This window comes from Bactrocera tryoni, chromosome 1, assembly GCF_016617805.1.
Source record: "Bactrocera tryoni isolate S06 chromosome 1, CSIRO_BtryS06_freeze2, whole genome shotgun sequence".
In the NCBI taxonomy this organism is placed as follows: domain Eukaryota; kingdom Metazoa; phylum Arthropoda; class Insecta; order Diptera; family Tephritidae; genus Bactrocera; species Bactrocera tryoni.
The window spans coordinates 1,742,968-1,757,244 of NC_052499.1; the positions used below are offsets into that span (position 1 = coordinate 1,742,968).

The 14,277-nt window shown below is 33.9% G+C and overlaps 2 protein-coding genes and 1 long non-coding RNA gene across 9 annotated transcripts in view; 2 read left to right on the forward strand and 1 right to left on the reverse strand.

The window, feature by feature from the left end:
* Positions 1-1,341, forward strand: part of LOC120775635 (nuclear protein localization protein 4 homolog) — a 68,956-nt gene extending 67,615 nt beyond the window's left edge. For both annotated transcript variants that reach the window (XM_040105900.1, XM_040105893.1), the window contains exons 8-9: positions 268-686; positions 828-1,341. In XM_040105900.1, the coding sequence (XP_039961834.1) occupies positions 268-686; positions 828-990 (582 nt within the window). In that variant the 3' untranslated portion in view covers positions 991-1,341. The remainder of the gene's footprint in view (positions 1-267; positions 687-827) is intronic.
* A 1,043-nt stretch (positions 1,342-2,384) lies between these two features.
* The window catches only part of LOC120775674, a 41,697-nt gene continuing 29,804 nt past the window's right edge, over positions 2,385-14,277 (forward strand). For 2 of the 6 annotated variants that reach the window (XM_040105996.1, XM_040106005.1), the window contains exons 1-4: positions 6,938-7,054; positions 12,255-12,338; positions 12,411-12,444; positions 12,514-12,578. In XM_040105996.1, coding sequence (XP_039961930.1) covers positions 12,264-12,338; positions 12,411-12,444; positions 12,514-12,578 — 174 coding nt within the window. In that variant the 5' untranslated portion in view covers positions 6,938-7,054; positions 12,255-12,263. Of the gene's footprint in view, positions 2,512-6,937; positions 7,055-7,080; positions 7,131-11,486; positions 11,567-12,254; positions 12,339-12,410; positions 12,445-12,513; positions 12,579-14,277 lie in introns of those variants that run through there. The other 4 variants (XM_040105960.1, XM_040105979.1, XM_040105986.1 and 1 more) reach the window with 4 other exon arrangements.
* LOC120775700 lies at positions 2,454-3,743 on the reverse strand. Its single transcript, XR_005705352.1, has 2 exons — positions 3,346-3,743; positions 2,454-2,763 (listed from the first exon to the last, which is right to left on the reverse strand). It is a non-coding gene; the product is annotated as an uncharacterized LOC120775700 (long non-coding RNA).

Sequence of the window (14,277 nt, forward strand, 5' to 3'; positions counted from 1 at the left end):
TTTTCAAAAATTTTAGCATTTTATGAATTCCTGCGACGTGCTTATTACCCTCAATCCTTTGCATACAAAGTTGTTTTAGTATGTGCATATTTATGGTGCTTTGAAATGTTTTATTACGAAAGCAATCACATAACATTTTACCAAAACGAAACGGCGATCCTTTGAACAGACATACATATGTATATCCATAACCTTACATATATACACGCTTTTATTGGCATGCTCGCATTAATACATCAATCTTTGCATGTACTTGTCTTTTTGCAGGAGAAAGACCAATATGGCAATGAAGTACAGCGTTTGGCGCGTCCGCTGCCAGTCGAATATTTGCTGGTGGATGTGCCCGCCTCAACTCCACTCCAGCCACAATTCACATTTACACAGTACAAGAAGCGCGGTGAACCGTTTCCGGTGGAGAATCGCTACCTCGATGGACATTTGCAGGATTTCGGTGCGCTAAGCACGTATCTCTCCCACTGGGCGGATCATGAATTTCTCGAGGCCATTTCTGATTTTCACTTGCTGTTGTATTTGTATCGAATGGACACGGTGCCGTTACGCGCACACATCGCCCCACTACTGGAGGCCGTACGCACCAAGAATACCGATTTGGCTTACAGTTTTAAGGCCAGCGAACCGTGGAAGCTCTTGGAGTCGCTCATACAGGCGAGCACCGGCAGCGGCAGGTTAGTTGTTGAATGCGCCACTTGACCACCGCGGGCCAAAGCACGTCGTCGTGCGCGCGGTGGGTGGTGTTGCCTTTTTGCCATTTTATTATTCTGATTTCTTGTTTTTTTTTCTTCTTTTTCTTTCTTCCTCTTGTTCAGCATTCACTCTGCTGGCAGTACAACTGCCGCTTCCAACGCGGGGGCCGCCGCCGCTGGGGGAGGTGGTGCCGGCGTTGCGAACAGTCAGTGGCAATGCAATCACTGCACCTTCATTAATCCGGGCGAATTGAGTTCGTGCGAGATGTGTTCGCTGCCGCGGTAAACGCTTCGTCGCGCTCATCGCTTACGCCGTCATCGTTGCCGTTGCTGCGGGCGCAGTACCATGTCAGTTGATTGCTCGCTCGGCTGGTGGGTTGGTGGGCGGTGCGTTCGCCAAAAGCGCAATATGTGGCTGGATTGCTGGTCGACAGGATTTCATCATTATTTCATTTCAATTATATTTACAACAACAAAAAACTATCTTAACTATTACAATTTGCAGCAAACAACGCAGGACATCATGGAGTAGACATAGAAACAAATGTTATTTAAGCGCCAATAATTGTTTGTGATTTGATTCAAATAAAATTGAAATTGTTTGCAAATGAGCGAAAATACACTCCCACACACTCTAGACATGTACGTGTTAACTGTATCAATGGTGCTTTTGCGAAAGCCGCTGATTAACTTGTAATTCTTCCTTCGGCCCTCCAGTTTAATTTACAAACAAACATACATACATACTCCGGTGTAAACTGAAGAATATACCCTCAAAATACATACAAAAACCAAAACAAAAAAATCAATGTCATCGTCGTCGGTGTGTGTAATTATTAAGACACTCATGTTTATGCTAAAAATATAGATTCAATAAATAAATAAATTATTTATCTATTAAACTAAATTTGTATTATTTGAGTGGTAGTAACATGTGGTGGGTATATTATGCTAAGGCCATACATTCATAATAAATAAAATGACTATTACCATTTTAAGAAGTTCAACGAAATTCACGTCACGAGGACTTTTTTTTTAGAATTTTTTTGATAGTTAAGGAGTGTTCACTTCAAGTGATTTAGAGTTTGCACTGAACTTTCTTAAAATTGTTTTTGTTGCAGGTTTGAGTTACTTTTTTCGGTTTAGCTAACTTTATAATGTCAATAAGGCCCTCCCTCTCATGCTTATTTATCAGCATGGAGTTCTGACTAGATGAAGCACATTTAAAAATAGTTTAACGATTTAAATTCTGGAAAATATTTTGTCTCTACGAAACTCGTAGAACCTGGTTCCCATCCAAGTTTCCTACCTATAGCCAAAAAAAACTTCGTATTCTAAAAGTGGGCATAATTCAGAAAGTCATAAGAAATTTGTAGTTCTTAAGAATTTCCTTCAGCCTGCTTCAGTAGACGGCTTAAAAGTAGTAGCTCCCACTATTTGTGGGATATTATCAAAGAACAAAACATAAATAATAGGGTTATAGTATTTAAAAAATTGCATTTTTATTTACGAGTAGATTTATTTTAGGACACTCAACAGCATGACGATGACGATACAAAAAATTTTTTGAACAAATAACTTTTCAGCAAAACAACTTTTAACCATAATCTTAAGCCAAACATATACATACATTACCTTTGAAAAACTGCCATTTTCGAAATCAAAACGAAATTTATTCATTATAATTATTAAAATTTTCAACTGTATATAGTACGTATTGGAAATTGTTGTGCTAACGAAAATTCAAAGTCTTTTTCGCAACTTTATTTAAATACATACATAGACAACTAGTGAAAGAAAATTGTAGGTAAGTGAAAACTTGTTAAAGAAAAGTGTTTTTCAAAAAAAATTTGATTTTCATACATTTCGGAGAAAAAAACGCAACTGGCAATGCTGGTTGATGGCTGAGGGCAAAGCTCAACGGCTGAAAGCTCTCAAACGAGCAACTGCTAAGTGAAGGCATACACACACACACGTCGCGACTGTGTGACTTCATCAAGAGGGTGTGCGAACAGTGACAAGCTTATGTGTGACGTATGAAAGCGGCTGTTCTTGGCACCTGGAATGAGAGCGACTGGGTTTCACTCGTGTATATTATACAAATTTCGTTTGTGTTGTATACATGTACATATGTATGTATAACAGCGTGTAGCGCACCATGGCAGCGATGAATCAGCTAGCACATTTCAAATGCACACAAAATTTCTATTTAGTATATTGTATGTATGTGTGAGCATTCGATTTTAAGGAGTAGGTGTGTGTGTGTGTTCAATCTTTGCTTATAAAATCCGAGCAACGTTTGTTTATTGTTGAGCTTTTTTACGACCGTCATTACGAGGATATTTCCTATTACCAATGCGCTACTTTTAGGTTTGGCTGTCGCCTCCGCTTTACACACACACACAAACATGCATCGTACTTTTATACCGTTACTCTTCGAATGGTTGGGTGGACGCCGGCTGAGCATGTGCGTACACTTGTACATGTTGAAGGTCCTTTGAAGGTCTTTTGTGTGTACAAACAAATCGCAAGCTGACGGCTTCTACTTTCTTGTGTGTTTTTAATGCTTTATTTTAATGTATGTAAATGCTTTTGCCTGCTTTCAACTTGATAACAAATATCCCTTTAATGAAATACATACCTATTTCTCAGCAAACACGTCGAGACGCCAAATCCACTGCCATGCAAAACATCGGCAACCCATAGTGACCCGCTGCGTTCGCCACTTGTTGCCAATCGCTCGCTTAATAATAGAAACAGCAATTTTGTTTTGCACTTAATCAGTCAGATTTCCGCACACTTTATTTATAATACAAATATACATACATACATACATACATATGTATATGTAAATGTATGTACTCTATGTTTGTAATGTTGTGCAATTTACTGCTATTTTTTTCCTAATTTCGACCCTCGCGCGGCGTCCAGCTCTCTCTACTTCACTATTGGCAATGCATACGTGATCGCGAGCGCGTTCAATGTCTAATCGATGCGTTTCCACACACACACACACCCACATAAATACATATGCAAATACGTATGTACGTACAAATGTGTCATAAAAATTCTTGTGAATTTCGCGCGTTCGCCCCCACAATGCGCGAAAGCAGTGAGACCGCTTGAAACTTTCATAGGAATTTCAGTTTGTTCGATTCACGTGAACTACTGGCAGCCCGAGCACATTTTTGAAACGAGTGGCCGGCACTCATTGCTTACCAAGTTTATCGTATGTGGACTTAGCACGTTCTGCATGTGTACACTTGCACTCACAAACATGTTACTAGCGAAAAGCAATAACCAAATCAGCAAATATGGCAAGTATGTAAAATCGCTGCATTTGTTTTATGGTTTATATACACAGATTAAATATTGTTTACACTATTCTATATTTGCAAACTTTCGGTATGTTTAAAGCTTTTTTTGTTCGTTTTGCAAAAACAAATTTCTTATAACGCTGGTTGTGGCTCTTAATATTGTTTTCTTATTGAACAGTGTGCTTTCGATATTTACTTTGTTGTTGTTTTTGCGTGCTTCTAACTTAAACAAATAGCGATATTCCCCCACCGCAAAGTTGAAACATCGACAGCCTGGCTGGTAATGCGCGCGCCTATTTCATGAACAGCGGCAGATTGCTTGAGTTGAAATAAAGCGGCACTGAGACCCTTTACGGCTATAAGCCGATGGTATATGTAATATTATCGCTGTTTTAGATTTGCCAGACCTTGGAGTGTGGCAAAGCGAACAAGCAGCTGGTATAAATAGAGAGTATTCGGATATTAAAATGGTGGTAAAACTCTTTGAATGAGAAATTATACAGAAATACATATCGTCACCTAAAATGCAAAATAACGTATCATCAAAAAATTCGAAATTGAGCGTCTTATTGATTACGATTCACTACTTCAAATTACATTCATATTATTACATTTGTCCAACATTTTCAGGTTCTGCGCTCAAATCTAAACCAGTTTTAACCAATATTAAATTTTTTTCACTCTTGTTCCATTTTATTTCGTGTTTCATTCACGCCACTATAAATTTTTGAAAATGTTGTTACGTTATTTTGCATTTTATGGGACGATATGCACATTTGACGGTTATATAAGCGAAGAATTTATCAACCAAAAGTACCTCTAACTTTTTAATCACTAATTATAATTTCCAGCTATCATAAAAATAAATAAAAATACAAAAAAGCAGAGCGTATAATTAAAACCTTATAATTCCATGGTATTGATGGGGGCGTATAAGTAACTTTTTTAATGTGGCTAACTCAAATGTATTTTTTTCTTATGTTTGGGCATATGTTTAATTGTGGAATACAAGTTAAAGAGTTCTTTTATAAATGATTCCTCAAACTATTGATCAATTGTACTAGCTAAGCAGTCAGTTTCCGTACGAAAATCAGCTTAAGGGGCTATACCAGTGTGACACTTTCAAAACAATTTTTTTTTTTTTCGTTAGTTTATATTTCCAAAAATATCCTGTGAAATCTTCAGTGTCGTGTCTTGTTTCTAGTTTTTTTTTCGTTTCGTTTTAAAGAACGACCGTCCGCAGGTATTTCGCAGATATTTGAAACTTTAAACGCGTTTTTCCTCGAAATGACATTCTTCGAAATTGCTGGCATCATAGCTCAACTAAAAATTGACCGATCGACTCCAATTAAAACTGGGTATTCTTGAATATATTTACAATACAATGAGCAACGATCTTTTTGTTTGGTTGAAAATTGTCAATTTGGATTAAAAAAAACCACCATTTTGTACCATAAAAACAACTTTTTTTCAAAACTACGCCATTTTGTTAATTTTTGATATTTTTCAAAAATCGTAGATCAGTAGTAGTTTAGAAAATACCTTCAACTTTAATGACATTATTGATTTTTTTTTGTATTAGCTACTCATTCAGCCGGAATCATGTTAGCAGTTGGAGCACTTTTTTTGGCACCTCAGAAGACAGCACATAACTCCGTTATTTTTCAATATTTTTGTAAAAAAAAAATCTTAAAATGTAGCTTAAAATATATCTTATTATGTCCAAAGAACTTCGAAACATTCGATTGTGTACTTTCTTTAAAAAAAAAAATCACTAAACTCGTCTAATTTTTCATGGGTTACATTGGTATAGCCCCTTAACACCTCGAAACCAAAAATTCTTTATAAGTACTACTACTTACCTAGTATTCAAAAGTCTGTAAAAATATTATCTTAGCAAACTGAAACCCAAAAGTATTAAAATTTGCAATATCGACTTCTTATTTTACGCTACGCCACTGTGTTTCTATTGAGTGCGATAAGCGATGTAGAGAACTCCCGCCGATGACGCAGCTTTCGCGTAAAAAAAGCCGCCTTTGCGCCACCAATTTGTTATATCTTTATATACAGACGTACTTTGTGTTCATTACCGCGCTTTCGGTGCTGCCCACATGGCTTAGTGTTGTTGCGTTTGTTGTTGTCGCGTTCTAATCATTTTGTTATTGCCATCTGCCAGCATGATAAGGAAAACACTGCATGTTGTTGTTGTCTGTATCTAAATATGAATAGCACGGTTGGGCAGAGCGCTCCTCTCGCAGGCCTTCCTACATCAGTCAGCTGTTACGGTTCGCCTAAAAAATGGTCAAAAATAAATTTAGAATTTAATGAATGAACGATGTGATGACGAACAGACAAACATATGTACTTACATGCACACATATTTACTTGTATACGTATGAGAATTTACTTCATTATGAGCTTATGTTGAACATTTGTTTGCAGATGTTTAATGATGAGTGCTTTCTCGCGAGCAATAATTTCTTTTATTAAAATATATTTTGATCTTCCAAATAATTGCTGTGTTTTTGACATTAACAAATTATTTTCGTATAAACTATAAGTAACCAATTAAAATTGAAGCATTGGACAATTTTGCTTGAACGCTGCAACGTGTCGAAACGAACGTCCTCCATCCTTATATAATCAGCTGACTAGCGTCAGCTGGCAGCTACCGACAACAACAACAGCAGCAGAGTGCTGGCGTCAGCAGCAACAACAGCGCTGTTAAGGTAAGGCCTCGTCCCAAACGCACAATAACTCCGCTCGCCATGCAGCAAGTAGGCATGTGCTTGTGTGCGACAGCGTGTGTGTGTGTGCTTTTGTAGCGGCGGTTAAGCATACGCCGCGTTTTCGTTGCGGCTGAAAGTGAGTTTTCCTTGTTGGTGGCTGTCACTGCCGTGTTTAGTCATTTGAAGACAGTCCAGCAGAGTAATTGTGCAAAGTTTTGTGAACTACCGTTACAAGTGTTATTACAACAAATTAAGCAAATATTAAATTATTTTCAACTTTTAAAAGTCAACGTTGCAACAAAAGGTGCTTATGCTTAAATACTACAATTTCTTTAATTTCTGAACGCCAACAAAATGAGCGGGAAAATGCGAATAGCTCAGTGAGTGCGTGTGTGTTGTTTTTTGTAATTTCAAAGCCCATCCTAGGCGACCTGTTGCCCCGTATGAATGCTGCGCTTTCATAAAATTTTTCGTTATTGCTGCTATAATAGCATATTATAAAGTTAGTAATTACCTTTTTTGACAAACTTGGGTTTCGGTTGCGCCGTTAACCTTGTTTAAGGTCATAAGGGATGGGTGGTGAATGGGTGTATCCTTGCATGACACACTTCCTTCAAAGCGAAAATTAAATTGATGTCTATAAAACAGTGGTTGGAGTAACTGAGTTCTTGTGTTATTTTCAGCAGAAAGAGTGTTGAAAAAAATTAAAATTAAAGCAAAATTTGAAGTGTGAATATAAAAAATTTTAAACAACAAAGGAAACGCAGCCTATTGAAGAAAATTGATTGATTTGCATTTTAAAAATTCTTTTTAATATGACATGCTTCATTCTAATACACATACATACATACATATGTAAATACTTACGTGTTCTTTTCAGCGAAATTTGAGGTTTTTCCTAATGAATTTGAATTGTAGTAAAAAAATATCTTAAATTTGTTTTGATTAATTACATCAGTTATCAGCTGTTTTGCTGTATTGTTTAAAAAATATTTGATTGGCAGTTTTTCTATAATATTCACTTACTTTGAGATCTTTTTGACTTTGGTCCGTGCAGAGGATATAATTATATTACGCTCTTTTGGAATTTAAAGCCCCTACCTATCTCACACATGAAAGACTTTTATTTTAATATATGTGCATATATATATACATATCTTTCTTAATTCCTTTTTTTTTTTGCTATAGGCGTAATGGAATTCAAAGCCATTTAGTGTTTGCTACAGCCACAACCGGCGCTGTAAAGGCGATCTATTAACCACAAAAGGTTTCAATGGACCCTTTAACACATTTGTTGTCCTTATTCAGCAGCTATGAGTTAATTATGGTTTAATTGCTACACAATAAATTAAATTTTATTTGTGAATATTTCCGTATGCGATTGGAACGCTATAAATATTTACTCTACCATATGTCGTGTGTACATTTATACACATATAAAACCCACCAGTTTATGGTATGCTGGAATAGTGTTTATTTTCCTTACTTGCATCCATATACAAACGTATATATGTACACACATAAACACATACGTTTTGTGCTTGCGTATGCAAATTTTTGTATTCCATTTATTACCATTTTGACATTTATATTTTCAATTCTTATTCAATTTGTCGTTGATAACTTCAGCTAACTTAGAAATGTAGTATCGTACACATGTATATGGTATATGTATGTATATACATATGCAGAATGCTCTCTCTGGCGATATATTTGTTTCAAAAAAATATATTCAAAAACTGTCGAAAAACGTCTTAGGTTATGTTAGGTTAGGTAATCAGGCAATTATCCCACTTGGACAGCTAAAACAGCCGGTTCGTTGGATCAAAAAGATAGTCAAAATAAAAAGCACCTTGAGTCTGATCGCAATTCTAACCAATTTGCTTGGTTCGTAGAAGGTATGACCATACCACGGAAAACTCCTTATACTATTTACCATTAAGCCTAGAGTTCCGATACGCATTATTACACACATAGAAACATATGAAAGGTACATAAAACATAATATAATATACATACATACATATGTATAACAATTCCTACCTGAGATCAAGAAAAAATGTTCAAATGTAGGTTCGCCGAAACAGCACTTTTTGATAAACACACTTAGGGCCTGGGCAACATCGAACGTAATATTACATAAACAAACTGCTCTGACCTATAAATATATTTGTATATAGTTTGGTACACTTTTCCGCTCTATTTATTGCACTTTGCGAAATCACATACATAGGTCACTAACATGTTCTGTACTAAAAACTCCCAGTCTAACCGCACACATACACATTATACATATGTATCCATCGATAAGCGTTTTTATTGTGCCTTCATAAATTATCAAGTATAAGCGGTCTGCAAAATTTCCCCTAAAGCAAGCAAAATGCCTTGTAGTTTAAAGATAAAAACTAATACTTGTGTAGGTTTTAGTACATACATACATATGTATGTATTATATAAACAACGCATTTGCCGATTTGTTTGACGTTAATGCACAAAAATGCAAATAAACAATACACTAATTCTTTTGGAACAATGAAAATTTATTTTGCACAAATGGCAAATTTCATCGAAATAGAATTGGAAAAAAATATAGCAAATAGTAGTCTGTTAGCAATTCAAAATTGAACTTAAGTACCTCTCCTATTATACAGGTCTATCAGAAGTACTAGTAGCCAGTGTATTGATGTTCCAAACACAGTAAGGAGTTATTGGCATTTTGATTATAATATTTCTAGGTAAGGCCATGTACCTAAACCCACTACTCTTGACATTGTTCGCTATCAAAATTTCAGAAAATTTAGGAAATTTGAATAGAGTTTTAGAAATAATTCGACTACACAACCATTTATCGAAGCACCATATATGTAAAGTGAAAATACTAACCCATTCAATGGCTTGTGTTCAAAAATGTGGATATTTTTCGAGTTCGAAACACCAACAAATATGCAAAGTCCTCTTTATATGCTCTAGAACATGAATTCAAGACATTCAAACTCATTTTTTTAATAGTTTTGTTAAGACTACTGACTATCGGAGGAGGAAGAGGTAGGCAGGTGGATATTTTCACTACTCAGTATGAGTTTGGCATCGTCTACCATTCATATTGGCTATTTCGTAGCTTTATTTGAGTGGTTATTGCAAAAATAAATCAAAATTCGTAGAGAATACAAAATAAAATTGATGAATGTCTGAAAACTTCATGTTTCCATAAATCACACATCCGCTGAAATTCCCATAATATTCTCAAATGATTTGTTCACTTTGCGTACTCTTATGAGAAATCAAATAAAAATGCTCATTTTAGTGTTCTATCATTTATTTTGATTTTATGTTAGTGTTTAGTTTTCGAAGAAATCCCCGAGAATAATGTAAAGTTGCATTTCATATTTCCACAAGAGACACTCCTCCGCGCATTTAATGAGCAATTTTGTGCTTTATTTGAACGATGTTCGCTTACACATGCAAACATACAAATATTAGAAATTGTTCGGAAATTTGTTATTAATGATTGAATAGGGAATTTCATAAAGAACAAAGGAAAGAAAACACAATCGTGTGACGGGAGTGTGCGTTATTTGAGTTGGCGTGAGTTAGCTGATAAATTGCATTTATGTTCATTAAGCCATCAAAGTGTTATCATTAACGGAAGATCAATATACCGTTATTAATACGCGAGTAGAAGCACCAAAAGTGGCTATAATTAGCTGTAGAGTAGGAGTGAAGATAAAATAAGTAAATCATATATTTATATACATGTATAAATGGTTATTAATGCATGACCATTTGTATCGAAACAAAAATATTTTAATATAAGCGTACAAATAATGATGTCGTTCGGCGGATATTCGCTGCAGTTAAGTGTTGGGTGAATTTAATAAAGTGATAAGCGGAGCGATATTACTTGCTCAATTCATTAGATAAAACTGGCAATTGAAGTTGGAGGATGTACCCCGCTATATACAAACTACATAACTACGGAAACTACCCACTTTTGCCATTAAGTTTCTTAAACACATTTCTGCTTCTATTTTTGTAGGAAATAACCTACAATTCAAATGAACTAGCGCCTGTTATTTCGCTTTTATCAAGGCACACAACCGCTGGGGTTTCATGGCTACCTTTTTACTTCATATTTTACATTGTCTGTTCTTTCAAAAAGAAATTCCAATGTCCCACATTGCAGAAATCCTCTTGAAATAGTTTCATACTTGACACACTTTGAAGGACTCCCTTTCCACCTTCCACTTCTACAGTTCCTGATAGCTTGCCCAATTATCAGGCAACTAAAAATACTTCACCAAAGAAAATTGCTGACAAAAAGAATCAAATCAACTACAAATAGTGTAGTGAAGGTTTCGAAGAACATCATTAAAATTATATATGTTTGTTTTATTCAAAATTGAATTTTAAAAATTTATAAAAGTTTTCACATATTTAGTGAGTACCCATTATGAAATTACAAATGTTAATTACATTACACACATTAAAATAGAGAGTTTGTCTGACGCTCTATCAGCTACAACAAAACGAACGTGATTAATGTTAATTAGCGAATTAGCGGCGTATTGAAAATTCTAGCAATATTAGACTCAAAAGCATTAGATTTTCAAAATAGCATGACTAGCTGCTGGTGCAAAGCTTTGTACATATTTATGCTGACGAAATGACAAATGTCTAGAAAATATTAGAAAAAGCTACTAATTGACTAAATTAATAATTTTATATTAACAAATAAGCAGCTGTCACATCACACCATCACTGTTGTGGTTAAAAAAAGAAAACAAATGCAATTTTCACGGATTGTGAAATATAACAAGTAAGCTCCGTTGGGTCTTATTTAAACTATTATGTATTTATTTACATAAATAAAAAATATATATAATAATTATGTATGTTAATAATTTGTACTCTTTTTACCAATGCTGGGATTCCCAAAGTTTTTGACAGTTACAGAGCATTATGGTATAGTTTGGTGTATTTACTATGGACTCTTAATTACCATTAATAGGATATTGAGAGTACTTCGACTGCATTCACTTGTTTGTATTTGAGACTACATTAAGTCCATAAATTCAACAGTCAAGTACTCATTTGGAACTTTTTTAGAACTGGAGAAACGTAGAATTATTCAGGTATACATCCATCGCATTAGCAGGGTAAGCCTTCTGTTATTTTGTGGCATAAGTTATTTCGGTTTCTGTATTGGAAATTTAAAAAATTCTATTGGAGCAAATTTTCGATGTCGTTTCAAATTATAAAATATGTCAGTGTCTAGTGTGTCAGTTAATTGTTGGTTGAAAAGGCGTATATACAAGTACAAGTGTATGTACTTGTATGTATATTGAGTACATTATATTTTTTCCACTATTATAACATAATCTCTGAAAAAAAAAAATTCACAACCACAATGATACTGAAGCAATCTACAATATGGGTAGCTAATATGCCCCTATTCAGAGTTATGTTGTCGATAATGCATTGATAACCACATATTACCATTTTAGATTTGAAGAATGTCTTACCGCCCACTCTTCAACAAATTGATGTCCAACACCATGCTACGCCAGTTGGTGATGCGACAAAGCCCGGTAAGTGAAAACATTTATACTTATTTTTTAAACAAATGAAAAATTAAATTTATTTGCAAAATATTTTTCCAGTTGGTAACGCGCACACAGTTGCAACACAGCCTCAGTAAGTGCACTATATGACATAGACATTATAAATAAATATTAACAAAAACAAATTGCTTCAATTTTGCAGAACCCAGAACCCCGCTGAATAAACCATCGATGTTCAGTCCGACGATTATTAAGCGCTACTGGGAGGTAAGCCTTGAAAAATGCTGCTAATGAGCATTTTATTTGAATGTTTAAATTATATTATGAATACTTCATGGCGGGAAATTCCATTTCATAGTATTATTTATTATACCAAAAGCTCATTTAGTGTTAGGTTATTTACTATTAATTTAAACAAATATCAAATAATTCTGTGTTTAGCCATAAAAAGTCAGGCAAAATAACGGCATAATGTGAAGCTAGTATAAATGTCAGACAAACAGTTGTTTTATAATTTTGAAAAATTTCTTAGAAATAGCAATTGTCTATGTATGTACATATATACTTACATATTTACAAGGAAAGGAGTGACTGCGCGTCGTTAGGGTAATAAAAAATATAGTTATTTGAATCCATAATATATAATTAATACATATGAATGTAACTTTGTTATTACAAATGCATAATTTTTTTTGGGTTAGTCTTTTGGTATTAAGTACTTTTAACATTAAAGATATACTATACACCAGAAAACTAGTTTTAAAACCTCAAAGCAGTTCCCGAATAAGTTCTTTGTAGACAGATTTGAACCTATAAATAGCTAAGTCGTGAACCCTAACTAACTCGTCTTTCGAGGGCATTGTTAACGTGCTTGAAACTATTCCCATAATACTAAATCCTTCTATCAATAGTAACTGCATTTCAAGTGTTAAATATCTCAAAACTTTCAATATACCTATATAGTATAGGTGAGAGAATATTATCTATAAAAATAAGACAATATTTTGACACTTACATTTCGATACGCTTAAGTTTATCAGTTTAGAATCTAAACTTTAGATAGAGTTAAGAGGCAGAATGTCTATGAATTCTTTATGCTTTATAATATATTCGGTGTAAGGCTTACATCCACCTTTCTTACGGGTAAGAAAAATCTTTTAATATAACAGATACGATACAACAATATCTTCAACCAAGACTTTTACTTACCACTGCCCTTTTACATTTGTTGTTGAATCAAAAAATGGATTTTCAGAAATTTAGCGAGTGTTTTCTATCGCGGAAAATGTTTAAAATTTTAAGAAATTTAAGTAAAATGATTTAGATTTAATTTAAAAAAAAGATATATTATATTATTTATTGCTCACTCGTCTGCATCTAAAATCCTACATTTTCTGAAAGGTTGTGCATGTTGTATAAATGAAAATTCTAACTAAAATACGGAAAGTTGTTTTAGATAATTAATTTTTTGTTGATATTCACAATTATAGTGTCTACAGTTTGAAAAAATATCAAAAAGTACGAATACTGATTTCTTTAGCTACTTCACACATAGATTTTGATAAAATCGAAAAAAATAATTAATAAAGCATTAAATAATAATTATTCTATTCACTACTGAAGCCAAAGCCATATATTTTTTTAACAAAAAGCAAAATAAAATTATTATTAACTTTTATTTATTTTTTTATTACGTGATGAAGCAATCTACAGCAAATAAGTAACTACATGTTGTTGACAACACAATTTACATATATATTTATTTAATTAGATTTATAAGTAGTAATTTTTATGTTTCCGTTTTTACATTACATTGTTGTTTAATGAATACAAAGTGATTTCTCAATGCGTTCTTTTTTGAGAGAAATGCACTTACCTAATAAATATATAAGCACATATGTATGTATGCATATATATATTTTAAACCATAAATATTTATCTACATTTACTAGTATATACCAATATA